This window comes from Syngnathus floridae, chromosome 22 (genome assembly GCF_059516105.1).
Source record: "Syngnathus floridae isolate MCC-2025c chromosome 22, RoL_Sflo_1.0, whole genome shotgun sequence".
In the NCBI taxonomy this organism is placed as follows: Eukaryota; Metazoa; Chordata; class Actinopteri; order Syngnathiformes; family Syngnathidae; genus Syngnathus; species Syngnathus floridae.
This window is the reverse complement of record NC_142434.1, coordinates 2892270-2919910: the sequence shown is the minus strand read 5'-3', so window position 1 is coordinate 2919910 and position 27641 is coordinate 2892270. Positions and strand designations below refer to the sequence as shown.

At 41.2% G+C, this 27641-nt stretch overlaps 1 protein-coding gene across 1 annotated transcript; it reads right to left on the bottom strand.

Annotated features, from left to right (window-relative positions):
• Positions 1–1888: 1888 nt before the first annotated feature.
• Positions 1889–26256, bottom strand: LOC148379188 (copine-8). The gene is made up of 20 exons (XM_088366574.1): positions 25970–26256; positions 19743–19783; positions 19067–19113; positions 18193–18296; positions 16519–16558; positions 14945–15021; positions 12806–12869; positions 12614–12717; positions 12405–12509; positions 10698–10739; positions 9976–10051; positions 9705–9758; positions 9574–9635; positions 6623–6669; positions 6232–6413; positions 6033–6160; positions 5561–5663; positions 5169–5226; positions 5034–5107; positions 1889–4385 (listed from the first exon to the last, which is right to left on the bottom strand). The coding sequence occupies exons 1-20, from the start codon at positions 26065–26067 to the stop codon at positions 4197–4199; spliced, it is 1695 nt and encodes a 564-aa protein (XP_088222700.1). The 5' UTR covers positions 26068–26256; the 3' UTR covers positions 1889–4196.
• Positions 26257–27641: the final 1385 nt, after the last annotated feature.

Here is a 27641-nt window from a genome sequence, read left to right as displayed (position 1 = left end):
AGGTAAAGTCGTTAATGAAGCACGCAGGTAAGTTAAGGACAATCTATAGATATCGTAGTTAGAGTACGTGCCATCTCAAAGCAAGAAAACAATTACAGCGGACAAGAAAAAAATCCTATTTATAAAAGAACCGTGGGAGTGCAGCGGGTGGAAAGGCTAAATGATGTGTTTTGATTTATTTTTCCTTTAATGGCACAGTAATTATAAAAGCTGCCTACGGCCATTTCAGTCACCTGTCGGGGAAAATCAACTTGGAAAAAGATTTTGGAATCGTACTAGATGTAACTAATAGTATTACGTCATGATTTAAATCAAATCCTTTGTTTTTTTTTAATTTTTGTTCAAATTCCAACCGAGCTCCAACTCTTCCAGCGTCTCAGCTGCGCGTTGCTAAGCGACAGGCCGTGTCAGGAAGTGACAAGCGCACATAATTGCGCCCCTGTTTGACAGACAGAACGCAGTGTTCATTAGACATCACGTCTTGTGTTTTTTTTTTGGATCTATAAAAAAAAAATCTTACTTTTGTCTACACTGATCACCATGTAATCATTCCAGTCAAGAGTTGAAACGATTATCAGTCATCGGACAATAATGGTTTGTTTTAATTTCTAACTAATGCTCTTCAGCTCTTCGGTCTCATGTTGCTTCTGAAAAACGCATTCTCCCTCTCGCGTCAGATGTTTGATTGACAGCGATATTAGCACCTTTCTCTGCTTTGCACCCCCCTCCACACCACATCCTCCGCGCTCCTCCATCAATCGAGCCATCCCCTCCCCTGGCCTCAAGGGATGCTGGGAAAATGAAGCTATTTATGGCAACCCGAGGCACTCCAGCTTGGTGTAAATACACTTTTTTTTTTGGTTACGCACATTCTTGATGTCTATGTCCACCACTGTAGCACGGCGCAATATCGATTTCAATATGATCGGATTTATCGGCATGATAATGATATTGATATCGAGTCTTGGTTAAATATCAGCTTTTAGATCACGATACAAGTATATATAAAAAGAATTAGAAGTTAGCGTCGAAATTTGACGATATCACTTTCCAGTATCAAACTATCATCAGATACATGCCTGAGTATCGAAGATATCATTCAAGACGATATTTAACATCAGCGTGATACTGATACAAGATGTGAGTTGTTAATCAGAATGACGTCAGCTGTCCCGACATTTGTTTCCTTGACTGTTTGTCACATGACACATCTCCGTCGCATGCTATAAGGCTAATTCAGTCCCGGGCTACAAAATTGACGGCCGCCCCGACGACATGTCTTAATATACGCAAGTGGCATGATGGTGACGGATTGGATTACGTGATTAAATCCCGCCGTGACACCAACCCGATGACATTTTCCCATTTCCCGTCGAGGCATTCGCTTGATGACTAAAGCTCAGAGAATTTACCGTCTGAAAATAAATGTAAGTTGAGATGATCAGCAGCTGATCCATATGTTACCAAAATGGTGGGAATGTAAACGTGTGACATTGACGGAAGTCTAACGTGGTCAGCATTCTTAAATTCACACATGGAAGCGGTATCGGCACTTGAGTATCGGGTCTGATTAATTTTGTTACCTTGGTGTTGCAGATGCCATCTGCTGCCTCTCCAACAATTCTCCTAAAAAAAAAAAATACATGTTAGTCATGAAAATCTAATTAAACAAGATTCAACAGTAGTGCTGAGCTCACCTATTTAAGTTTGCGATTTTATGACAATCAGGATGGCTCACCTCAAAAGTGCCTGCCGAGTTATTGCCAGCCCAATCAACCTCCGAGGGATAAACGAGTATTTTGGTACTTCATATCTCCCCGTGGGGGTTCACATTCACTCTAATTGACTCTCCAAGCAGGCGTCGACCTCATTCACAGATTAATAGCACTTTTTCATATGAATATTTATTTAAAAATCCATAGTTCAATACAGAAATAGTCATCTATCATATATAATAAGACAATCAGTATTCAGCCATGCTTTCTCCGATTATTAATCACTGTTAAAAAAAAAAATTCCACTTCTTCAAAAATAAGTGCAAAGAAATCACGATAAAACACTGACGCAAAATCATTTCTCGAGAGAAGGCATCGCACAATTTCCAGAAAAAGATCAGTTAAGGCCATTTTTGTACAATTATTTTTCATATATTTCCGAACACACAGTTGTATTGAAAAAAATAATTAATAACGAACCGGTGCATCCTTTGTCAAAACTGTACATGCAAACATAGTGCACATTGTTCAGAAGATATGACGAGCATACGATATATTATTTGGATCGCTTTTTAGTAAACAAAAGTCTTTCGTGTGTTAAACACCTCACGTTATCATTTGTAGAAAGGCAACACGCGCACATACACACAAGTTGAGCTCATATGAAATCATTTCGATTAACAGGCTTGGAAATTTTTTGTATCCGAGTACATTCTTTTCACAAAATAGGAAGATTTGAACAGAAACTCTATTTGAATTTTGGAGCTTATTTTTTGTCAATTTCAAATCGCCATAAAAATATAAACGACTGGTCGAGCAAGGCTGCGTCGAGCAGCTGGCCGGGTTAAAAAAAAAAAAAAATTGTGGCCTTCCTGGAAGTGACAAATAAAGTCAACTCTGAACCCCCGTGGCAGCGGATCAAAAACAGATCGGATTTTTCCGAGCGCTGTAATGAGCTCCTTTATACTGACCTGCCGTCTTAATGATGTGGGAACGCAGTGGGCGACCAAATACAAACACACACACCTCCATGTGTCGGCCATGTTGGCACTGCTACAATAGAAAAGTGTCACAATTTGGCAGTTCACACTATTTGCTACCATAATCAATATAAAACAAGAACGGGTTAGCAAGATATGTCATATTGGTCCCACAGCTTTCAATTCAATTAATATAGAAGGAGGATATCACATTTTGATCATCAACGTTCCATCAGACACCGTTCATTCGCTTCACATTGAAGGAAAAAAATAAAAAGACATTTTTTTTAACAAGATGTGTATATTCTTTGCGTTTTTGACCACTGGGCTCTTTATGCTCAAACAACGTGAGAGGAGATGTTGTCGTTTTGAACATGAGAAGTGAGATTATGATGAAATGATAACACAAAAGTACGTTTATACAAACCCCCGAGCATGTGGGCATTACTGCCAAGGCCGAGAAGAGACAGAAAACAACTGTGTTTCCATTCATTAAGATAATAACGGATTAAAATAATTTAAAAAAGCAACAAAATTGAATTTACTTTTTTTTTTTTTACATTGGTAAACAGGACCAATAAGTAAAAATGCCAAACTCTATGGATTAAACTTTTATTTCAGAAATTAATGTGTTCTAATACATTTTTAAATTATTAAAAAAAATGTTTGTATTAATATATTACTTTTTTTTATTGGGAAAAAATATATATATTTTTTTATCCTAAAACAGAATCAGAATTTTTTTGTGGCCATAATGTTTAGAAGTGTAAAGCTGCCGATTTTCTGGTGCAATTTCTCATCTTATGACTAAATCTTCCTAATAATAATTAAAAAATATCAACCGTGGCATTAACCTCAGAGGTATAGTCGTGTTTAAAAGGCAAAAACAAACATTCTGATATGTAACATACATATTGGCAATTCAAACTAGCAAAGTAGAAATGAATGGAAACACAATCGAGCGGGGCGGGAGATTGTCCGAGGAAGACATCACATGATCGCACACTCAACCCACCTCAGGACAGACGCATGGTTGGAAGAGGTAGTGCAGGGCCGCTTCTATGCATGCACGTGGTCCAGGCTACACTCATGCAAAAAAAAAAAAAGCTTCAGAAAACACCAGTAGAGTACGGTACGGCACGGTACGGTACACAAGGGCTACCGGGACCTGCACTGCTGAGACCTGACGCACATGTCAGGACAGATATAAAAGTATGAACAGTAAAAATCCTTACTGTAAACAGTGGGTTAGTTTGAGAGCAAGACAAACAAGGTTATAGTTATTTACAGCTGAAATGAGCTTTCCGTGAGATTCCTTCTTGTCGTCATCCCGTTTTTTTTTTTTTCCAGGAATGCTTGATAGTGGAAGTAAACAGATAGGATTTCTTCTCCCCCCCCCCCCCAACCTCAGAGTCCAATCTCCCAGCCCGGTAAGCAGCTGTTCCAGAACCACCGCGATCGAGCGACTTGGAAAATCAAAATCAAACGGATTTCCTACTCTTCATATTTGTGTTTGGATGGGCTGTCCCGGAGGTGTGTAGGGAGGCGGGGCGGGCGCCGGTTTGATACCACGGGTCCTCATGTAGGAGAGGAACTGGTCCGGGATCTCGGCCAAGACGTCTTTGGCTAGACGGGCCATGCTGAGGATGTGGTTCCCCGTCCGGTCGATGTAGTCTCGGAATGGGACGAACTAGAATGAAAAAAGTATTTTGGTATTTTAAAACCATTCATTAATTTTATAACGCTGAACCGGAGTCGGGTCTCGGGTCTATGTTGGCAATAAATTATTATTTTTTTTAAATGAGAGAAGAGTTTGATCTATGTGGTAACAATCATAATAAAAATAATAAAAATAAATAAAAAAATAAAAATTTAAAAAATAAAAATAAAATAATTAAAAAATAAACAAACAATAGATACATTTTAAAAAAGCAAATTAAAAAAATAAATAATCATCATAAAAATAATACAAATAAATTAAAAAAAATAAAAATAAAATAAATAAAAATAAAAATAAAATAATTAAAAAATAAACAAACAATAGATCAATTTTTAAAAAGCAAATAAAAATAAAATAAATAATTGGATTTGCCCACTCATTTGCTCGTCGCGTTAAGTACAGTAAATAACTCCATTGCGTAACTCCGCTGTCGGTTACGAAGACGGAGCGACGAAACGATTCACTTAATGAGCCGCTGTCACCTACAATTATAAAGATCATAAGGGAGACCAATTTGTGCTGGAAACCTTTCGCCGCCAGATGCCAACTTCGCCGTGTCAGCGGGTCTTATTACTTTCCCGATAATGAGAGCCGCGAATGTGAAGCTAAAACACATACCTGAACGATATCTCTCTCTGCATATCTTCCTCGGGATGAAATTCGGACCTCGTCGCCGTCTAATTCAATCATGGCTGATGGGAAGAAAAAAAAGAAGAAATAATCACAGCCTTTGTCAATCAAGGCTTTTCTTACCGTCAAATTCGGCTGGTCCAACCCCCACGATGATGATCGACATGGGCAGACAGGAAGCCTGAGGAAACAAAAATAATATTCATAATAACAAACCCTGAAGGCCACCGATAAAAAACGTGTTGACCTCAGCCTACAGCGATGATCTTTTTTTTTTCTCTGTAAAAGGTCACATATCAAGCTAGCCGACCTCTAGACTCGGCCATGCGTTTTTAATTTTTTTTTTTTGTGTGTTCCACCATATATTTCACAAGCACACGGGCTTCCCTCAGGAATACACCGACTCGACAGTGATGGAGGAGAAGATGGATTGAGGGGGCTGCCGACATTGCAAAACAACATTGCATCATTCAAAAAAAAAAAAATTCCAGTTCTAGTTTGAGCTAATCCCTTACGTTGACTATGGACTCCTTAGTCTGGGCCATGTCTGAGATGACGCCGTCGGTGATGATGAGCAGGACGAAGTACTGCGATCCGTCCTTCACGGATGCAGCATACCTGAAAAATAAAAAAAATACACTCAGTGATTTTTTTTTAGATCCACCTGATTATTTAAAAAAACAGCAATGAAGACCAGCAAACAGTTGTTTTCTTCATGCCTTCCCCGCTGAGTAAATGTCATGTGATTCCCACCTCGCCTCCTTCTACTGTGGAGGATGTTAATCTGCCGAGTGTCGATTGGACAGCTCAATAAAGCTTTTCTTTTTCTCCCGTGTTCGAACGACCTTTCGACTCAAGCACTTCAAATTAGGCTCCCTCCCTTTTTTTCAGATTGGATTTGTTATGCAAGAATATTTTGTGTAATTGATATTTACTTATCTCCAAAGTTGAGAATGCAAAGTAGACACGATATGAGGGAATTTGTACCTGGCGACGTGGTTAACCACGGGGGAGAAGTTAGTTGGACCGTAAAGTTGGACCGATTTCAGGCTCTGGTAGTAAGCTTCCATCACGCCATCGATTCCTGCACAGTAAGGATTCTGAGGGTTCCCGTTCTACGTAGAAAAAAAAAAGATGATCAAGATTTTTCCTTTTTTGCTTGATTGAGGAGTTGATTTGTTCTCACCAAAGCAAATTCGTGGGAGATCCGTCCATCAGGAGGCAGTTTGGCTCCAAAACCGAGAGCGGGGAACATCTTGTCGCTGTCGTAGTCCTGAATGATCTCTCCGACCGCTTTCAGGGCCATGGCGTAAGCGTTCAGCTGGTAGGGGCTCATGTAGTGGAGTGAGGTGGGCTGGGCTGGGTTACCTAGACATGACAACCAGGTCAATTAAAATTCATTCAAGCCATCATTTGAAGCTTCAAATTTGCTTCATGAACCAGTTTTTTCAAACAGTGCCATCTCGAGGAGGAGAATACAACTGGTTCATGAAGCAAATTTGAAGCTTCATTTTCTCATGATGATCAGGAGTTAAAAAAAAAAAAAAAATTCAATTGAGCTAGTTAATAAGACTCACCGTTAGAAGCTGTGAAGTCAATGGCCACCGTGAAGTTAATCTGCGTCCTTAGAAGACAAGGGCAGGGAGGGGGAATCATTAATCAACAACGACCTCGTTTATCACCATGTAAACAAAAGTCTCGATCTAACGATCTTGACCCAGAGTGCAAACAGAAGGTCCTTCCTGCAGTTTTAGCGGTTAATAGCAAAACTGGGACCTATGGTTTAGGAATTAGTGGCCTGTCACCATTTTTTTCACACCAAGCATCAACCCCCCCCGCCCCTCCCCTCGCCCAATTCTCTTCTTCTGTTCACTGCCACTCCAACACAACGCTCACATGTCATCTCGCGGTCGGAAGCAGCCGGCAGCTTCATCTTATTTGTCACCTCAGCAGGCCAGAAGAAGTGGCGGCTCTACAAGCCATCAGTCGTGCTGACTGGACACTCATTGGTCCGGAGGGGGACGTCAGGGATGGACGGTGATCAATATTGCCAACTTATTTAAAAAAAAAAAATGTACAGAACTCACTGAGAGGCGGCGACGAAGAAGATTCAAAAAACACATGTTCCGGGGAGAAATAAAATGTTGACAGGGATTTACGGAGACAATGTCTTCATGTCTTCTTGAGGAGCTTTGAGAAGCTGTTGTCAGTTATCATGATGGGGACCAGAGGGCCTTTTTTTTTTTTTTTTTAAGGTCTGTCATAATAAGACACTCAAGAATAAAGGCTTTGCATGCTCAGAACACCTGCGGCGTCGCTGGACGGGCAGGCCCCATGGCGGTTGCTAGGCAACAACAGTCAGCAAAAGTAGCCAGCGTTTACCTTGGCTGCCGAGCAATGTCGACTTTAATTACGGCTTGGCGTCTTGCTTCGTCACGTCGGGCAGGTGTTTATTTTATTTTTTTTAGTGATCCAACTTTGATTTTATTTTTGAGGGAAACATAAGATGACCAAATGCGTTAAGAAGTTTGACTGCAGCGCCAGGAGAATTTAATTCTACTTGACGGGCTTACATGATCTTTTCAAATTCTAATTCTACCCCCCCACCGCCCACAAATCTTTGTTCTGCCTCTTCTTCCAAATGACATCTCCTCACAATATGTTCGCTTTCCTCCTCGCTTCTATTCCGGTTTCAATTCAGCTAGCAAAATAAGGGGAGGGGGGGGGTGAGGACAATATCTGTCACCATGAGTGACAGAGCAACCATCAAAGGCGCAACTCGGAATGAAAGATACGGCCAACAACTGTTCATTATCACCCGAGACCTGGTGAATAGAAGCTTCTTTGTGAAGAACCATGGGTGGTTCCAAGCGCCTTGAAAAGAATGAACGCGGCAACTTGCTGCAGATTGAGACGAAGCCTTTTTTTCCAAATCAGTCATTTATGCTAATGCAGCCAGCCGATCAGCTCCTAATTAGGTCCAAATGAGCAATTAGCTGATTGGGTTGAAGCGCTGGAAAGAGCTGCCAATCAGAGAAGAAGAGAGTAGGAGGGGGGGAGGTGGTACGAAAAGGAGATAGAAGGAAATTTTAAAATAGACACACATTGGGGATTTCAGAAAACGGCTTTTCCTGTATTTGTGTATGCAAGCGTGGTCATGTTTGTGTGAACAAGTCGGCCTCCATTATGCCAGTGGACCATTACGCTCCATTTAGGTCTCAAGCAGTGATACACCACTTGGCACTTTATTGGGTCGCAACAAGTACTTGCGAAGAGCGAGGGAGAAGAAAAAAAAATCTGGTTTGTGGAGAGAGACCACATTTCTCCATTAGGAGTTTGGAGGACACACGATGAAGGTACGCACGTGCCGGGCTGGAAAATGAACAGCGACTTGCTCAGTGACATTCACTGTGTGCATCCCCTGCCATGTGATTCAATAGCAGATTGATTTCTTTTGAGGACCTCCATTGTTGGAAATCAACGGGATTCAATTGAGGTAGAACAAAAGTAATGGGACAGCCCGCAGTGGTTTTCAGTCAATAAAAAAAATGGTCACATTTGGTTGATAGAGGAAAAAGGTATTAAATGATCTCAGTTGGAAGTCGGCCTGACTTTGGCTGCCGCTCGCATGGGAATATTTGCGAGGCGTAATTATATTTGGCCGACTGCAGATGGTGAGGTTATTGACCGGCGGCCGACAGAGCTCATTGCGGTTTTGGAACGGGTCGACAAAATGTATTTGGCATGTTTTGTATTATGTGTGTTAGTGGATGTCAGATTTACAGAAAACTGACGAGGACCACACTGAAGTCTTTTATTGTCAATGCAAAATTAAATATCCTATAGGTAATAAAAATATAGCGAATGCATCCTGTCATGTTTTCCATTTTAAGGACGGACTTTCGTCTTCTCACGCCTTTCTGGACTTCCCATTGGTGCCGTGGTGATGTCAAAGTGGATCAGGACTTGCTGGAGTCTGGGAATCCTCCACATTGCACCTGTTTGTGGAAAAGCACTGATTTAACTTCCGTTACTACCTTCATTGTCATTTACAACCATCACCGGAGAAGCGAGAGAAAAGAAAAGTGGTCATTAAAAAAAACAAGAATGAGTTTGAACATTAACATTGTGCTTAGCATAGCAAAAGAAACAGCTGTACATTAAATGTATTGGACTTTAAAGTTAAATACAACTGAACCACTGGAGGAGCTAGAGGGGGCCAGCAGGGGCACTGCCTCCCCCTGAAATAAGCTTGTATAGGTAGGTAATATTCCAATTGCATGCAGATATATGTAAATATCACTTACCAAGCAGCTCAAAATTCGTCCATCTTGAAATTTCCCGGAAAAATAAAATCGCCGTGAGTCAATACGAGTTTTTCTTTCAGGCTATTTTGCTACGTGCGTTTAGTCGAGCTCTGTCGGCCACCGGAAGACGAGGAGAAGCGGGATGCGGGTCATTAAAGGGATACAACCCCAACCATTTTGCAGGCGGCGTGTTTCGAATAAAAACGCGGTCCTTCGCTTACCCGCCCTTAATGTAGTCCAGGAAGGTGACTTCGATATCCACGAGAAACGACAACAGTGTTACCTTGAGAGAAAACAAAGAGGAAAGGTTAGATCAGTGTTAAAAATAAACTGATGGATTTTTTTTTGTTACCGTTCCAGAGTTGAGGTATTTTTTCTTTTTGTCTTTCTTCTTTTGATTTACCACCTGAAAAATAAAATGTCTTTCACACCTTCAAAATACACATGCAAGCGGAAACAACAAAGTCACATTGAGTGTGAAGGTGAGGAGGAAAATAAAAATAAAAAGAGAGTTTTTCCCCAATTTAAAAATTGCATTCCGCTACACGGCAATATCGGTTCGAATTCGATTAAGTGTTCAGCCCTAGTGGAAAGCTCATTATCGCTAATGGCCGCTCACTCACCTCGTAGACGTTGAATTGGCTTTGCCCTCGGGATAATTCTCTGTAGCTGGTGCTGAAATCTCCAATAAAGTCATGACTGCGGGGGAAAAGAAAAAAAAAAAAAAAACACAAGTCACTCCGACAAGTCGTGTGCGGGATAATTCATGCGATGTAATACTCGGGGCTGACTAACAATTTGTAAAGCACAAAGAGTTCTATTGAAATTTTCGAAAAATGTCATTGCGCTCTCTCTCAAGAGGAGATAAATGGCGGTGCTGAAAAGAGGAGTTTCAATAATAAAATCCAAATGCTTGTTAAGCTTTCAATTTGTGAACAAGCCAGGAAAATGTGACTATAACAAAAAAAATATCTGCAAGCTTTATATATTAAATTGCAAAAAAGATAAATAAAATAATAATAAATAAATAAATAAATAAGTAAACAATATCTGCTAGCTTTATATATTAAATTGCAAAAAAGATAAATAAAATTAAAATAATAATAAATAAATAAATAAATAAATAAATAAATAAATAAATAAATAAATATATTAAATTGGAATTGATGACGTGACTTAATTTTTAAAATGACAAGGGCAGATGAGCAGCTCTCAACGGCGGAAAATTCTCCTCGAAATGTAATCACCCGTCCCAACCCTTGAGACTTAACTGTGATCACATATTCATTTGACTTCATGATGAACTTTGAAGACACGTATATTACCTCTGTGGTGCAAGATTTACCTTCCGTCTCTATCCCAGTCGTACACCTCAACCTTGATTGTTCTGTGTAAAAAAAAAAAAGAATGAGCACCTGCTTCAAATCTAAATGAGATTTTTTTTTCTGTTCATCCTGATGAAAATCGTTCCCGCAGTGCTCCAGGCGCTGCCGATGCTTTTGTTGCAAAAAGCCGACGCCATTAAATCCTGCCAAATAAAAAACAAAGGAATCTATTTGCTTGCCGCGTGGCGAGCGACCCTCATTAAAACGGGAACCATGTATCATTGCGTATCGCGTGACTCCATTTGATAGAAAAAATGCTAATTTCTTTTAGCGGCGGCGGCGCGGCATCCATTCGGCAGCTTATCTCCATCTCCAAACAGCTGCATCTGCCGTCATATACTCGTAATTCATCGATTTCCGTGCGCCGCCGCTTACGAGGATCTACTGTACGCCGAGGCCGATATTATTATCGTGGTTATCTCTCAATATTTCACGAGGCGAGGAATAGAAACAAACAAGGATGAAGAGAGAGTAGAAGCGAGAGAGTGAGGACGTTTATGAAACGAAAACCGAGGGTGCTTCTAATGAGGCTTGACTTTGTTTTTACTGTAACCGCCGCGCGACTCGGCTCCCTCGAAACAAATTGCATCTAATTGAAAACACCCGAAGCCGAAGCCTTTCTTCATCCTCCTCGTCTTTAAATAAAGGCGAGCGAGTCGAAACCCGAAGCGGAGCTAATGGTCCTCGGAGCTCGGCGTAGGCGGCCGGATGAGCATCATTACGGGAAAGTAGGTGTAATAAAGTTAAGGAGCGGGGTCCTCATAAACCCGCATATTATTTTAAAATAGATATTTCTATAAATCCCCGCCGTGTTCACACCCACAACGGCGCATATAGTTGTAGTTTCTCGCGCCACACAAAGCGGCTTAGTAGTTTCTGAGATTAGATGAGTTCTTATCTCACATCACAGACGCGACACAGAGGGAAGGAGCGAGAGTGGGTCCACTTTTGGTTTCCCGAGTAACCCATTGATAAGGCCTAGCTTGACTCCGCCGCGCAAATAATCCTATTGTGCCCACAATTGCACTGTACTAAAGCGCTGCGGTGCACTCCTGGATGACTGACAGGTGTACCAAAAAAAAAAAAAACGGATACATTTCCCTTTATGTCGCACTTTTCATTTGTAGAAACGGACAATGAGTGAATGCTTCGTTTTTTAAATAGCCCCCGTATCAGCACCATGGACAGCGACTCTCCAGTTCATCTGATTGGCTGTAAAACGAGTTCACACCCACCACGGCGCAAAATGCTCGGCTTGCCCTGATTAAATGAAATCCTACTTTTCAACAATATTATTATTTTTTATTTATTTTAAAAGCTCACAAAATCACAGTCCCACTGCGGATGACATTTTTCTTCAACAACTACACTCCAGGACAAAAAGAGTCTAGAGGTTAAGAATGATAAAAATATGATGAGCATTTTCACGTTGTAAATGTCATCTGATATCTTGAATCAAATAAATAATGCCATTTAATAACTTGACATTTGCCTAATTAAGCAATGCAGATTTTTCAAACAGATGCCGCCGGCATACAAATATGTTTTATTTTTTTTTTGCGCTCCGCTGACTAACAATTTCCTTATTGTCAGAAATGAAGAAATAACAAGGTGTTTCCCGACAATGCATTGGATTACATTTTATAGCTGCAAGAATGCGGCCGTACCTGTCGTAATCGCCGTTGCAAAGAGCCCGAACGGGGATTTTAAAAGCCTGCCACACTGGGTTCAATGTGTTCTTCACCACTTCTGTTTTGTGGCAAATGGTGAACCTGCAGAGAGAGAAAGGCTATAAAAGATTAGCGGGGGCGCTAAGTCAGTTAAGTTACACTCGGGAGAATATCGCACAACCAAAATATTTTCATCCTCAACTCACGTGCTGTCCTCGTTGCTCCTGTAGAAAACCAGGAAGGGGTCGGACTTGCCGAAAAAATCCTTCTTGTCCAACTTGTTCCCGCAAAACTGCATCATAACGGACTCCTAGTAAAAACACAACAAGGACAAGGCATAAATTAATTTAATTTCCATCAATTAAGCAAGGAGCATATTCAATCATCATTCTGCTCACCCTGCAGTTGTTCAGCTCCTCGGCTTTCACGATGATCGTGCCGCATTTCTTGCCAGTAATGCCTCTGTAAAGAAACACAGCCATTGAAAATAATAATAATAATAGTAATAATAAAAATCAAGGTTGCAGGAGATCTTGAATATATTATATATTAAATATTTAATTTAATTTAATTTAATTTTATTTTATTTTATTTTATTATGTTATATTATATTGATGTATATATAAAGTGCAGTTTGAAAGCAAGTACTGTCCCTTGAAAAAAATGTGAATGCACTAGTTTACTCGAAACAGACACACATTCATCGTCAACATTTCGATGTGGTCACAAAAGGCGCTCTGTTGTGAGGGGCGGGTACGGTGTCCAGTAAAAGGCGAGGCAGACCGTTGAGAGGGAGAATAACGACATGGAAAAGTGCAAATGTGTGCGCCCCCCCCTCGAATAAACATCGCCTTGAAGGAGAACTTGAGTACTTCATTAAAACACCCAACAGTACACCGCAAGGACGAAAACAGTCTAAAGGTGTCCCCCCCCCTCCCCTCCCGTCTGCAGTTGAGTAAATAAAATCCCTCTGGCCTTTTTGTGATGAGAGCACAGGATATGACAAGCATGTACGGGTGACAGCAGCTTGTTGTCAACTGTTTTTTTTTTTTTTTTTTTTTTTTTGACAAGCTTTTGTACTGTGGCACCTTTGAGTGCCCACAGCGACATGTCACCCAGAGATTCTTGCCATCTTTCACTGCGGGTTTCAACAACTATCATCCGTTTTGTTTTTGTTGTCGGGTAAAATCTATGTGAGGCAGGGGACAACTGGGTTGAAGCAAGCACACTTGACCTCTTTTGGAGAAATGTCTTAATAGTGGGAGGTGGAAAACTATCAATTTTTTTCCTATATTGCAGATTTTGCCTTTTTACAAATGTAGCCCTTGAAAGTAAAAAAATAAACGAATAAAGAAGAGTCGAGAGTATAAAACGACTTTGTTTGTGCCGCTAAAGACGGATTTAATTAAAAGCAAGGAGCGACTTTGGCTAATCATTACAAATATTTCCACTCGGGTCATGTTGAAGAAGAAATTTAGTTTCGACACGATAAAGCGCTGCTAAGAATACTTTCCGATTGTGAGCATGCGAGAGGGAGAAGTAGTGAATCCTCTAATCAAGAGACATGGATTTGCAATCAAGGGGCTAGCTTGAGACAGGTAATTACGTTTTGGGCTGCGCAAGCACAAGCCAGGACAACGATGCTACCTTGTAATCAGCGAATGGGAGCGTAGAGAATACCAACGTGCTTATTTACAAAAAAAAAATTCTCCGCATACTGCAGGACCTCGCTCGACTTCCAAACCAGACAAATGTGTGCTCTTGCCGGTAATTCTATTTTTGCTATATTTTATTTATTTAAGAGACTACACAGACTCCGGGGCCGGGAATAGCCCAACCTCGCTCTGGGTGAAAAATAGAAAATAATGTCATCAAATGACAACGGCAGAAGGACGTTAGACCGAGTGGGAATGTTTTCGGTGATGAAAATGCAAATTTTCCAGGCCGGTGTCTCGAGAGGCGCTCGCAAAAACACGAGTGCTCTCATGCAAATTTGCCCGAACAATGAGTCGGGGTGACACGTTGGAGTCGATCAGACGAGTCAAAAAGGGGCCCTCGCGAGATCTATTAGCGTCGCGTTCAAGGACTGTCGTCTAGCCGGGATAACCACATTAGCATTGACCGGTCAATAAATTAAGTTTAAAATTTTTGACACCTGCCAACGGTGTAACAATCATCACCTCATGCACAACGGAACCAACCGGAAATTGATTGAACAATGAAATTAGCCCTAATTAGCTCTCATTAAAATAGTCAGAGATTCCCCCTGATGTGTTAAGCAGCAGGTGTGCGCATGACAAGCCCCAACACACACACACACACACGGGAAAAACATACAGAATTATTAATAGACCTTGACATTATTGGTTATCCTTCCCTCAAATCAAATGTGGCATTAAAAAACACGGACGGCAAGTCTCACCACCTGTGTGACTTGCTTCATCTAATTTAAGTCAATCATCTCAAGACCAGAACTTTTTTTTAGCAATTAGCTCAATTATTATGATAATACTTAAGTATTGCTGAGGCGGACTCACCCGAGAGGCTTTTCTAAGCGGCTGCCCAAAGATCCGACGGCTTCGCCTAGCGTACAGTAGGCCTGGCCCAGAAAGTCCTGACAAAGAAGAAGCAATTTTAAAAAGAGCATTCACTCAGTATTCAGGGGCCAAAAAGCGTCGAAAGAAACCAAAAGGGCTTGCCGCCAGATGGGCCCAAATGGTTTCGTAGACCCTTTTGTGTTCCCTATTGGGAGATAATATTGGCGAGAAGATTGAGTCTTCCTCCCACTAGCCCTCACAGCTGCCCCGCTCGGCTCCTTTACGGCGAAATTAAATTCCATTTTCGCAGTGCACATGATGAGACTTTGCATTGGAAGAGACAGAAATGCAGGAGAGGACGACAAAAAAACAGAAAATAAAAATCACTGCCTACCCATTCTTTGACGTCTATAATGGTGCTGAATGAGGAACGTTTATGTTACGTGACGAAAAACGGACCATTTCTAAATCTATTTTTAGCTCTGTAGGTCGGCTTTACGTATTTCAGAGCGGTTCTCACCCGGCTCCCCAGGTGCATCCTACACCTTTCATGTCAAAACACTTCTAATGGATCGGCTCCGTGGCTTCTGCTCCCCCCCTCCCCTTTCGGAGACCCACGCCATCTAAGGAGGGCTACCCGGCGAATGCGCCGCCTCCTCCGAGCCGTCGTGCCTGTCTCTTCTTGTACGGGATTATTGATTTCGAGATGATGTGATGGCGAAGGGGGGGGCGGGAAGACAGATTGAAGGAGTGAGATGGCGAGAAGGAGAAACAGAAAGACATTGATAGAGGAAAGAGACAGAAAAGCCACAGTGGGGAAGAAATGATGGCTCGGAATTTGATTTTCTATCATTACCTTCGTGTTAGGAGAGGTATTACGACGTTCTATCACCGCAAATTAGGTTTAACCGCAGTTGCAGTTCGTAAAGAGAGAGAGAGCGCGGCAAGAATTGTCATTTTCCCAGATAATATCAACAAATTGTCATTCATGAAGACTGACGAATTGATTATTGAGATTGCGTCCAAAAAAATACACCTATACATATAAAAATGGCGGCTGATCGACTGAAAACTAGCGAGGTTACTTCATAGGTGTCAAACCTGACGCCCGGGGGGCAGATACGGCCCACCACATTATTTTATGTGGCCCGCAAAGACAAATTGTACATCGACTTCATGCTTTAATACTAAATTAAAAATTGAGTTCACTTTTAAAAATGGAGTTATTGCTAGCAATTTTTATTTCTATTCATTTTTTGAAATATTTTGGAAGGAAACTATGATGCGACCAAAATTAGTTTGACAGCCCTGGTTTCGGCAAAGTCACATTAATCATGCTAACACAGGCAACATATTGTTCCGCTAATATCTTCTTGTTTACTTAAGAGTCTTCAAATGAACCCAAAGCTGTGCAAAGAGTATTTTCCTTGAGTACATAATAAACACACTCAGTGTAATGAGTAGATTACTGTTGTGTGGCTGAAGCTAATTAGCGTTATTAGCATGAGCGGCCCGTCACCCAAAAAAAAAAAAACCCAAAAAAACCATGATTAGATCAGAAACATAGTACTCACGTGTTTCGATAAGTTAGCGCTCTTGGAATCGACGTCGTACCTGTGTAGAAAGGAAAGATTACAATATGATGGGGGGGGGGGGGGGGGGTGACAAGAGCGCAACACGACGGGAGATTGCAGACGGATAACTGGGTCAAGCAGCTTGTCACCAGCAATGGCACCAAAAGTGGCGGGGATGCACTTGGCGGTATCACTACCCCACTAAACTGACACTAAACGGACTAATTGGATGTCGCACGTATGATTATTGGGTATCATCTATGTTCTGTATCGGGGGGATTTTCAATCGGGTATTATCCACACCTCGACCCGAGTAATACCTGCCAAGAGAAAGATTTGCTGGGAAATAGCTCGCTAAAGTGCAGAGGCTACTTGAAAGGATTGGGCGCAATCAAACAGGCCATTTGCTCGATAATCGGAGATCATTTCACAGCAAGTGAATTCCCGTTTGTTGGATCATATTTTGTTAAAATTTGGCCAACCAAGCATAGACTTGAATTTTTTTTTATGTTAAATAAATATTAAATAAATAAATTTAATACATAATAATTAATTTAATTAAATAAAAATGTCATTATTATTATCATTATTATTATTATTGAATTTTTTTTATGTTAAATAAATATTAAATAAATAAATTTAATACATAATACTTAATTTAATTAAATAAAAATGTCATTATTAGAAAATAATTATATATATATAATTTATTGATTTAAAAATATGGTGACAATTTGGTGGTCTTACTTAATTTAATTAAATAAAAATGTTATTATTCTAAAATAATATTTAATTAATTTAAAAATATGGTGACAATTTGGTGGTCTTTCCCATTTTTTTTTTTTAAATACATAAGAATCCGAAAGCGTCAAATGCTTCTCCCAGTCTACTTTTATATCGCAGCCATCATACTCGGGTCACGGTTGTTATGGTTACCCTCGCTACACTGTGCATATAGCCAGAAACACGACACACGGGTACTTTACACACATAAGACCCCCCCCCGAGGCCTCGAGCAACAGAGTGTGACAACCGAGGTTAGCTGATATATGTACGCTCCGCTAATCCATGTATACACAAAACGAGACACGCCCCTGGGACACATCCCCATGCTGTTTTAATTCACGTTTGGACGAAAAACAAGAAGGAGAGGAAAATGGCTCCAATCGATAGACCTTGAACCCAACAATTGTTCCCAACTGCCCCACTTCAATGCTATTACAGGTAACGCGGGATTGTGCGTGATGGCCGCCAAAACCGAGAAGCTATCGGGTCGATGCTCGTAATCGAAAAGATGGATGCTACATAGAACTGTCATTCGCCGCGGAAAATAGTCATTACCTTGACGGGTGAGATGATATTTTCGCCACTCTTATCGAGCGGGCGAAAAAGGCAAGACTTTCAATCAAATCTGAGCGAGGAATAAGTTTATGAATCCCGGCGGGTTCGTCGGCACGTCTCCTTAGAATATAATTAGTCTGTGTCTAATAAAATAAACCTGGCCAAATGCTGCCTTAATTCAATGAGGGATGGAATTGGAGATAGGAGGAGGGCGGGGGTACCTGCAGGCAAAGCAGGCAAAATTCATTTTCCACAAAGTCCAAATAGCCGGTGGGCTCTGCTCAAACAAAAAAAAAATCGTATCCGATACCATCACCGAGAACGTTTACTTACAAGTCAAATCGAAGGTTCTGCCGCTCTTCGAAGAAGTAGTCCAAAATGAATTTCCGCACAAAATCCGGATTAAGCGTGTTGTCGATCACCTCGGTTCTCCCAAACTGAAATCCAAAAAAATCCAGATTTGAGATACTTGATACCTCAAATGGAACTAATTCAGCCAAATAACATAGCGAGATAAGTGTTTTAACAGGCCATTAACGAGAGTGGCGGTGACTCATGCGCATAATTTGCCCAGTTTCTACTCGGGGAGGAAAAGTGGCTGGTGAGACTATTATACCAAGCGTTGGAGTAATCAATGCCGAGCGGCTGACAGATCATGTCAATGAGGGTCAGCCAAGCTCTGGTTTGGCATTTAGCGTAGCTGATTAACAATGCGCGCGGGCGACGGAACTACTCAGAGCCGTGAATAACCGTAAATGATTGCGCCGAGAGATTTAGCCTCTCATTACCATTTATGAATTTGAATACTTATTGTGGCGCATGTGCGCGGATGGACGGACGTGTCTGGCATGTTGTGTTGTCGAACAAAATGTTGTAATGCTAATTGTAGCTAATGCTAATTGCTCAATTAAACCGTATCGGATTAAAACATTTCCCATGTTTAAGAAAATAAATAATTAAAAATTATATTATTAAATGATTATTTGAAAAAAATATATTTTGGTAGTTTTTCTTACCCGGAATAAACTTTTTTATTAAAAAAAAAAAAAGAAAATAAATGTGAGAATATAACACATTTTAAATATATTATTAAATGATTATTTAAAAAAATATAGTGATATTATTTTGTGAGTTTTTCTTACCCAGAATAAACTTGACAAAAATTACAAAAGTGCACGTGGCCTTATATATAAAATTGAAGACCAACCTCTCTCCATTCCTTGTTGCCCATGCCTTGCGTGTAGAGGACGCAGACTGAAAAAAACACAACGCGACATTAAAACCAAAGATTCAATGCGTGCTGACAAGCGACGGACGTATAACAATCTCCTTCCCGTCGCCATTACAAAGAAAACATCAAAGCCTAATAGTCTCCATTTTTACACAATACCGCAATCACACACGCACTTTGAGGTATTATGCGATTTCCTGGAAATAATCTAAAAGCGAAAATAATAGCCCTTGCTTTTTGATGTTATTTCATGTGTATTATATTTACATATTGGTAAAAAAAAAAAATGTCATGGATGGAGTTTCAAGTTGCTCTTTTCCCCGTCGGGCCGCTACGTCGCCACCGTTCCCCGTTAATCCTAACTGTCAGCGTCATCACCTTGTCATCCGGGTTGCCGCCAACGTGCTGACATGATTGTGCCGTGTTTACTACTCGCTTGCCCCGCCCCTCCCCTTTGTTTACATCTAGTGTAGCACAGAAAAACAAATAATTCAGGAGAGAAAGGACCACTGGAGTTTTCAATCTGCTAAAATAACATATGGTGTCCCTCAGGGGTCAATCCTTGCACCCCTTTTGATCAGCATTTGAGATCTAATAAGTGGGGGAATCAACATCTTACATCTTGAGAAATAAAACAAAAATATAGTCTTACTTGGGTCCGATTTGGAGAAAGTGTCTCTGTCCAGCAGGTTTCTGTGGAGATGGAAACAGATGCATGATTCAGTTTCTGCTCGGCTCACGCCAGTGAGTGGATTTTCACACATGGACTATTTATGTATTCCGCTCACCGCGCGCCGGCGTTACCATAGCTCACCGACTACTTTGCCAACTAAATATATTCGTTTGTTTGCACTTGCCGGCGGACAAAAGAGATTTGCAACTGATGGACGAGTAAGAAAGAAGCGGAAGGAGTAAATTAACCGGCTGGTATATGAATGTGGCATGTGAGCTGAAATGATGATTTCTAATTTGAGGATAGAGTGATGGATGATGGTACTTCATTTGCTGGAGAGGGGAAAAAAAAAAATATTCAAGCATCTTGCAGAGTGGGGTCGCTCCATTGTCAATGAGGTTAAATCAGTGCAGTGCGGAAAAAGCTTTGATGAGAAGTGATAGCTATGTGGAACGGATATTTCGGATTATCTACAAAGGTCCTTTCACATGACCCATCCGAGTTATTTCTTCAGAAGTGTAATGAGGTCCAAATCTGCAACTTGAATCCATAGGCTGAAATAGCGCCCCCCTAGAGGCCACCACTGGGAATTTACCAGAAGTGACTTTACAGTTTGTTTAATAACACAAAATTTTTAATTTTAATCTGATCAATATGGCCGGTTGTTAGAATATGACGTTATCGTCCAATCGGTAGTCAGTATCAATCTTGACAGGTTTCCCACGCCAAGTCGGGGGCGGGAGGCGGTTGGGGGGGGGGGTTAGGGACAAGTTAAAATCCACATTCTCCCCCCTGCAGAGCATATTTAAAGCTCCACGGTGTACGAGTGGCTGCTGCTCAAAGCGCATCAGGCGTGGTGGCACTCCAAATGGGCTCCTGGGCTCCCCCTGTCAGTGTGTATGTGTGTGTGTGTAATACATTTTCAGGATTTCCACCTCAGAGGATAACTTGAATGATTCATCTGGCTCTCTCTCTCTCTCATTCCTTCCCTGTTTTTTATCCCAAGGCAGGGGGCGGAAAACTAAAAGCTGCCATCCGATTCAGACAGGTCTGCAGGGATAAAAGGTGCCCGACTCAAATCGTTGTACGATTTTTTTCGGGGCCTGAAACGTGCTGCCATTTCACACTTTCAAATTGTTTACTATGGTTGACAATCAGGAAAAAAAAAAAGAAAAAAAAAACATGAGCAGTGATAAAGTGGGGGTTTCAACTTTCCGATGGTTCTTTCACTTTTTTATTATCACTCATGGTCAACAAGCCCGATTTAGAAATCCTGTTTAAATGTCAAATGTTAAAATATTCTGCAATCTGCATGAATGCATGGCATTGCCCTTTTCAAGCACTCGCTTATACAGTCACCAAATAAAAAGGGGCATGATGATTAATCGTACATGGACTTAGCAAAAAAAAAAAAAAAAAAGACATGAGCTCATTTGTTTGCGTTTCCGAGAATGTGGAAAGTCATCCACTTCCCCGTTGACGAGTTAGTTATAAGCATTAGATCGAGACGCACTGGAGCTGAGTCACGCTGACAAAAAATGCTTCACATGCAAAATCCAAGTCTGCATAAATTCCCATCATCATTTTTGTATGATATCTAATGTTTCCCCAAAGGGTCGATGGAGGCCAGTCGGACTAAACTGCACCCGAAAGCGACGTGCCAAAGGCAATTAAGGTAAAAGCCATCGGCGCAGATGTGCGCCGAACATGACGGATGTGCAGTTTGCTGTGTGTGCGTGCGCCGAGATGTTCTCTTGGCTCTCCCCGAGCCTTGTCAGGAAGAATTAGGGCAGCCCTCTCGGAGTAGCGGAGAGGAAAAAAAAAACAAGCTGCTGATGCTCTCCTCTTTTTTCTTTTTTGGGGCCTGAGTTGCTCATCAAATAGGATGGATCAATAAAAAATGTGTGATGGGAGGGGCAGGTACTTGTGGGGGTGTGCTCGACGGCCTGTTGCGAACATCGAAGCATTCCCAGTTGGGTTCCCTTGTGCACTGCGTCTCCAAGAATATTTCTGCTCTGTTGCTAGGCACAACTAAGTTATACTGTACGGCCAGTATCACTATTTTTAAACAGAGGTTGGGAACCATTATGGCAAAGAAATTAAATGGAGGACAAAGTTCTAGAGCGGCATATTAGCACCTATCTTATGAGCATTGGCATTTGAAGTTAGCATTTGCCCTTAGCCGTTAATTGTGGAGTTAATAGAGCCGATAAAACAAACAGATCTCACTTAATGATGACATTATCACTTTTGCTAATCTGATATGGTGGAAAGGCGCCCGTTGATGAACACGCGTCGCTAACTAAGGCGCGCCACGCCATTTATAAATGTTTGGGTACGAAAAAGGAGATGATTAACTATTCCCGATAGTCCTCCACCATTCTAAATGGAACAGTCCTAAAATAGTTCAGGAGGGAAAGGAGCCATTGTTTGACCACTGGAATTTTGCTAAAATAACATATGGTGTTCCTCAGGGGTCAATTCTTGCACCCCTTTTGATTAGCATTGTGGAAGCAATTACAATGAACTAAGTGGATGAATCAAAATGTCTTCCAATTAAACTAAAAAAAATGTGTTTTAAAGAGCAGCAGCCATTTTTTGGGGGGGGAGTTTGACATTCAAAATTGAGTACGTGCTTGCAGTCATACTCACAAGGTGAGCATGAGTGTTGAACTGGATAAGCACTAGACCGTGGACAAAGTGTGTGCATGCTGTCTCCATACTGAATGTGTGGAAGTCTATTTAGTTCCGTCTCCCCAGATCCAACTTTTTTCCAGGTCACGGTCGAATTGCCGGCGGAGAGAAGGAACTAGAAAATCCCTTTTTTCGCCATGAGGTGCGATCAGAGCAAAACATTCACCTGGAGAAATGTGCCACGTGAAATTGAATGACCTGTCTGCTATAGCTAGCTAGCGCATTGATTTCTTAATCGTAAGTTCTTCAGTGAGAAATATATTTAAATGAGCGCGGTTCTTCGGAAAAGATAGCTCAAAGTGACGATACCGGTCAGTATGTTGCCATGGTAACCGTCCAGCCGTAAGTCAATTATTTCACATCAAGTTGCTGCTATATCTTTTGAATATTTTGAAAGGCATGGAGGTTGAAGTCCAGTTCAAAATACTTCTACCAGAGGGCATCATCAGATGATTTATTAACTTCACTGAAGTTTTGCAATACACACACAAACACTAGAGGAGCAAATCAGTCAAAGGAAAAAGAGCAACAGAGGGAAAAGGGTCGATTGTAATTTCCTCCCGGTGCATAAATCTTTACAGCCTTGGGTCTGAAAGGCAAAAACCTGATTACACAACACTATTTAGGCCCGCGAGACAAACGCACATAGCTCTCCGCTCGCAATCCACCGTAAAACACAATGGACCAATCCAAGAGATCAATTCGTGGCCGCCTTGAAAGCTTTCTTCGATACGCTGTAACGCTGTCGGACTGATTGCCGCTGCCTTTTGTGTTCTCGGTCAAAACCAAGCGAGCTCCCTGCTGCTAAGGACCACCTGTAAACAGACGTGGAAAAATTTGGTCACGCATCCTTTTGTGCGTCGAGCTGGCAACCGAATCAGCGGGCCGCCCCCAACGTGACGCTTTTCCTGTATTGTTTTCAAAAAAGACGACCATTAGTGAAGCTCTTGGAGGGCTACAAAAGGTCAATCTGATGCCTTCTTATAGAATAAAGTGGGCGAGAGCCACCTTTTAATCATCGCTAACATAATAAAGCCTGAATTTCAAACTCACAAGATTTTATTGTGTCAACAGCAATACCGGCTTGTTTTCTTTTTCAACCTTTTTTTTCTACACCATAGAGAATATCTGAGAACCTGCGTGTTATTATTGTCAACAGCTACAAAGTTTGCTGACAGTGCTAAGCCCCTGGCACGAAAGTCAGAGAGAGATGGGGGGGGGAGGCTGACAGAAAAACATTTCCTCAGCGGTGTGAAAGGAAAAAAGAAAACTGTCAAGAAGCCAACCAAAGAACAGCCGATATATCTCTTTTTATAAGATGCAACAGTGGGGAGGATAAAAAATCTAGATATTTTACTGAACCAGATTTTTCATATCTAACCCTAACCCTAAACCAAGTTAGCTTTAAAACTCATGCGTTTACGCGGACGGGTGCAATCGATGATGAAATATTTGTACTCGAGGCTGTTCTCCACAACAGAGTCCCCTCGGCCCTATGAAGCAGACAATAACTCCACCTCGGAGTAATTTAATCTTCACTTTATGAGTGACGAATAGCTTCTGTGCACTGCGCTATTGCAGCAGCTGCAGGTTCTTAGCGGAGGAGTATGCTAGTTTCTTTAATTTTCTATTTTTACCCAACTTTAATATTTTGTTTTTGTGTATATGACTTTAAAAGGGCGGGCAGGGTCCGGTGAGTGACGTGGGAGTCAGAAAATGCCATTGCTGGATTGGCTGTTGTGTGCTTAGCTTAGCATGGCTAACCGTTAGCTTGTGCCCGGCCATTTAGTACATTTGTTAGTCTGTTCATTAAAGTGGTAAAACCGGCGCCCCGAGTCTATTTTTAAAAACTAATGAAGGCGTTACAACCGGCTCTAACTAGCAATATAGAATTAGCAAAGATAATTAGCAGCAATACAGGAAGTAATATCAACTCATGTTTTTTTTAATTTATTGGCAGATTACACCGCTGTGTTGTCACAATATAAATCAGATTATTAATCCACCTAAATAACCTGAACTACCCACTTGGTTGTTTTGTCCGTACGCTACTTTACAGTCAATTGATTTGAGCTGATGCTACTTCTCGGCAATCGATCGGCATAATTTACAATCCCCGTAGAATCAGAAACATTATCCAAATGTTTCGGTTGGATTGCTCAATATTCCCAGCAGCGGGCCTCACTCTCTCCACACTCAACCAGGCATTCAGTCCATTAATTTTGAATATGTAATCGATAAATAGAAGTCAAGAGATGATTCATGTCGCTTTTTGTCCGAGGTTTTCTCAAAACGGGCGGAATTTTCTTTGGAAAAGTCCCTCGTGGCACATTTTTCGCACTAATTAGACGCCTCTGTGAAATACAGATATGATCATTTGTGTCACGCTATTAGCCCCATTATATTAATATCTTTCTACTGAATAAGATTTCACACTCTCTCCCTATTGTCACCTCGCAGACAAGAACTTCAAAACCTGCGTAACCATGGAGACTTTGTACACTGGCTGGTGTGAAGAAAAAAAAAACACGACATTTGTAGAGCGAAGGCATTTCAGCACTGCCTCAGGTTGGACGTGGGTGGATGGCCACCAAAACAAACTCGACCCCCCCCCCACCACAAACACACACCCTACCGAAGGGCTGAGAATCCAGGTGACTCAGACATGAGCAAATTCTGCCAAAACACGTTCATATAATCTGTCGGAACGTAACATCTTTCTCAGAAAGGCAATGGCTATTATTATCCATCCATTTTTTCTCGTACTTTCTCCAGGTCGAGAAGAGGAAGCTAGGTGACAACAAGCAGAGGCAGATCGAGGGATTCAACCCCAGATCCGAAGACTGTGAAGCAGACATTAGACGTCCCACAACAGATATGACAGAATGACGAGGATATAAATTGTAAAAGAGATTAAACTCGTAAAATGTGCCCTTTTATTTGATAGGAATAAAATTCTTAATTGGAATTCCATTTGGGAGCCGTCTGGAAATATATGAGACGGAGCAAATTGCTCCAAAGCATCATCACACATCCAAGGCAGCACAGTAGATGTTTTAAATATCAACTTTAAAGATATTTAAGGAGTATTCTGTTTTGTTTTCCATCCTGGAAAAGCCACTGGGCGTGTGTCCCATTTCCCCCTCACTGTGCCCCAGAGGAAATCCCCACCCAAAGACATGTTTACAACAGAGGTTAAAATCCACGCCATTGCATCCTTCTTTCTTTTCAATGTCACAAAACACGCCCACGTTCCTTCTGTCCAACACATGCTCATATTTTGCATTTCAACAGCAGAGCTGCAGCAATGGCAGCCAGGAAACGTCACAACAACAAAGACTTGATTGTCTTGACTTTACTTTCGCTTGTCCTGTCTATGACGTCACGAGTGCTAGTTTTGGAAACTTGTTTGCGACATTTATACGTCGTCAACTTTAAAGGAGGTTGAATGACACGCGGAAAGTTGACGAAGAACAGAACGGAAATTGTTATTTACATGGAAATATTCTTACCTGCAGGAAACTGTGATTTCAACTTTGGTGGCAGGTATCGACGCGTTGAGCGGGTCGAACTCGCCTATCGACGCCATGCTCAAGAAACTGTTGTTCATCCTGTCCCAAAATTGAAAGAAAAAAAAGATTTCACGCCACTTTGCTGTTCTGTTGTGGTCCGCCCGGTTTTTCTCTCCTCAGCGGACGGCGGCGAATGAGCTACGCGGTGGAATGTGAGCCGTCCCCGGCGTGAACCAAAACCAGGGAACCGCTGACAGATGACAGCTACAGGCTGGGGAGTTGTGACGTCACACCACGCCACGCCCACCTTCTTTCCGGCACTTCCTACACATTTAAAATTGTCAATTTTTTTTTTAAAGTAATAAAGTATTATTGTGACGATTAATAACTACGTCCAAGCTGGATAGGTCATCTGACATTATGACATTTCTCGGTAACGGGGAAGGAACTACTTGACGCAGCGGCGGAAGCAAACGTCGGCATGCAGCCAAGAATGCGCGCTCAATTACCTCCTTACTTACTTTTATTGATTCATACACTTTATATAATCGAGAATATTTTTATTAGATATATAATTAGATTAGTGTGTTTTCGAGTATGCACAAAATACAGAAAAATGCACTGGACTAATGCATATTATTATTGTCCTGAAACATGTTAGCATAGCAGCTAACACAGAATGTGCAATCCTGTAATTTAATTAGTAATACTTAATTAATGAACAATATCTTACAATTTTCTATTTCTATAAATGCACATAATCTTGCCATGCTATTTTTTCTATTAAGCCAATATTAGGAGTATTTCTGCTTTTTATTTCAAGACACCAATTACCCATCTCGCCTTTTGTTGTTTACTTTTGCTGTGCATCTGATTTAATGAACTGAAAATACCCTCCCGCTGGCATAGGATAAAAAGATTGTGTGATGAATGCGACAAGACAACGAGGAGTGTGATATTATGAAGATGTATTTGTTTCCTGAAGAGCTTAATGATGGAAGCACTCGTGTTGCACTAATTAAAACAACACAAAAACAAATGTATTACACGACAAACAATGCCTGTCGAAACTTTTTCCTCCTTTGGCTAATCTCAAATTCCCAATACGGAATAAAATGAAGGCAAACATATACCAGCAGACTTTTGAACTCAACAATGATCAAACCACTGAATCATAATTCAGCCGTTGCTTCCACCGACATGCATAATACATGAAGCTATTAGTTGAGAATAAATTGCACAATTATTACACACGACCAGAGCAGGAATTCCATTCATCTTGTGATTTGCCATGGGGGGCATGTGCAGATTTACTTGTAATGTGCTTGAGCATTTGAAGAATGCAGCACTTTTTTAAAAGTCCATTAAGATGTCCAGAAAAACGAATGCGTCGGCTGTGAATGCGAGCGCTTCCTATTTTGCAGTAAGCACACATTTAATTTGACAAAAACTCATTTGTGGTGAAATATTCGGGTAATAACCTGGCAACTCGGCTGTTTTAACAACACAGCAATGGAATACAATTAACAACGAAGGTCGCTGGGGCCTCGTTTTAATGCAGGTTACAAATGACGCTTCTTGAACCGTGCAATGAGAATCTCACAAGGTAATGATTAATACAAGACCAAAGTTGAGACGCTTGAAAGAAGAACATGGAACAGAAGCTACTGTA

Bases quoted from the DNA above. Each gene is read 5' to 3' on its own strand.
- LOC148379188 (XM_088366574.1), bottom strand. From the start codon at position 26,067: ATGAACAACAGTTTCTTGAGCATGGCGTCGATAGGCGAGTTCGACCCG. The intron at 5,108-5,168 runs GTAAGAAAAGCC...TCTTCCCATCAG, and splicing joins TGGACCAGCCGAATTTGACG to CCATGATTGAATTAGACGGC. The intron at 4,386-5,033 runs GTATGTGTTTTA...TTTTCATTCTAG, and splicing joins CAGAGAGAGATATCGTTCAG to TTCGTCCCATTCCGAGACTA.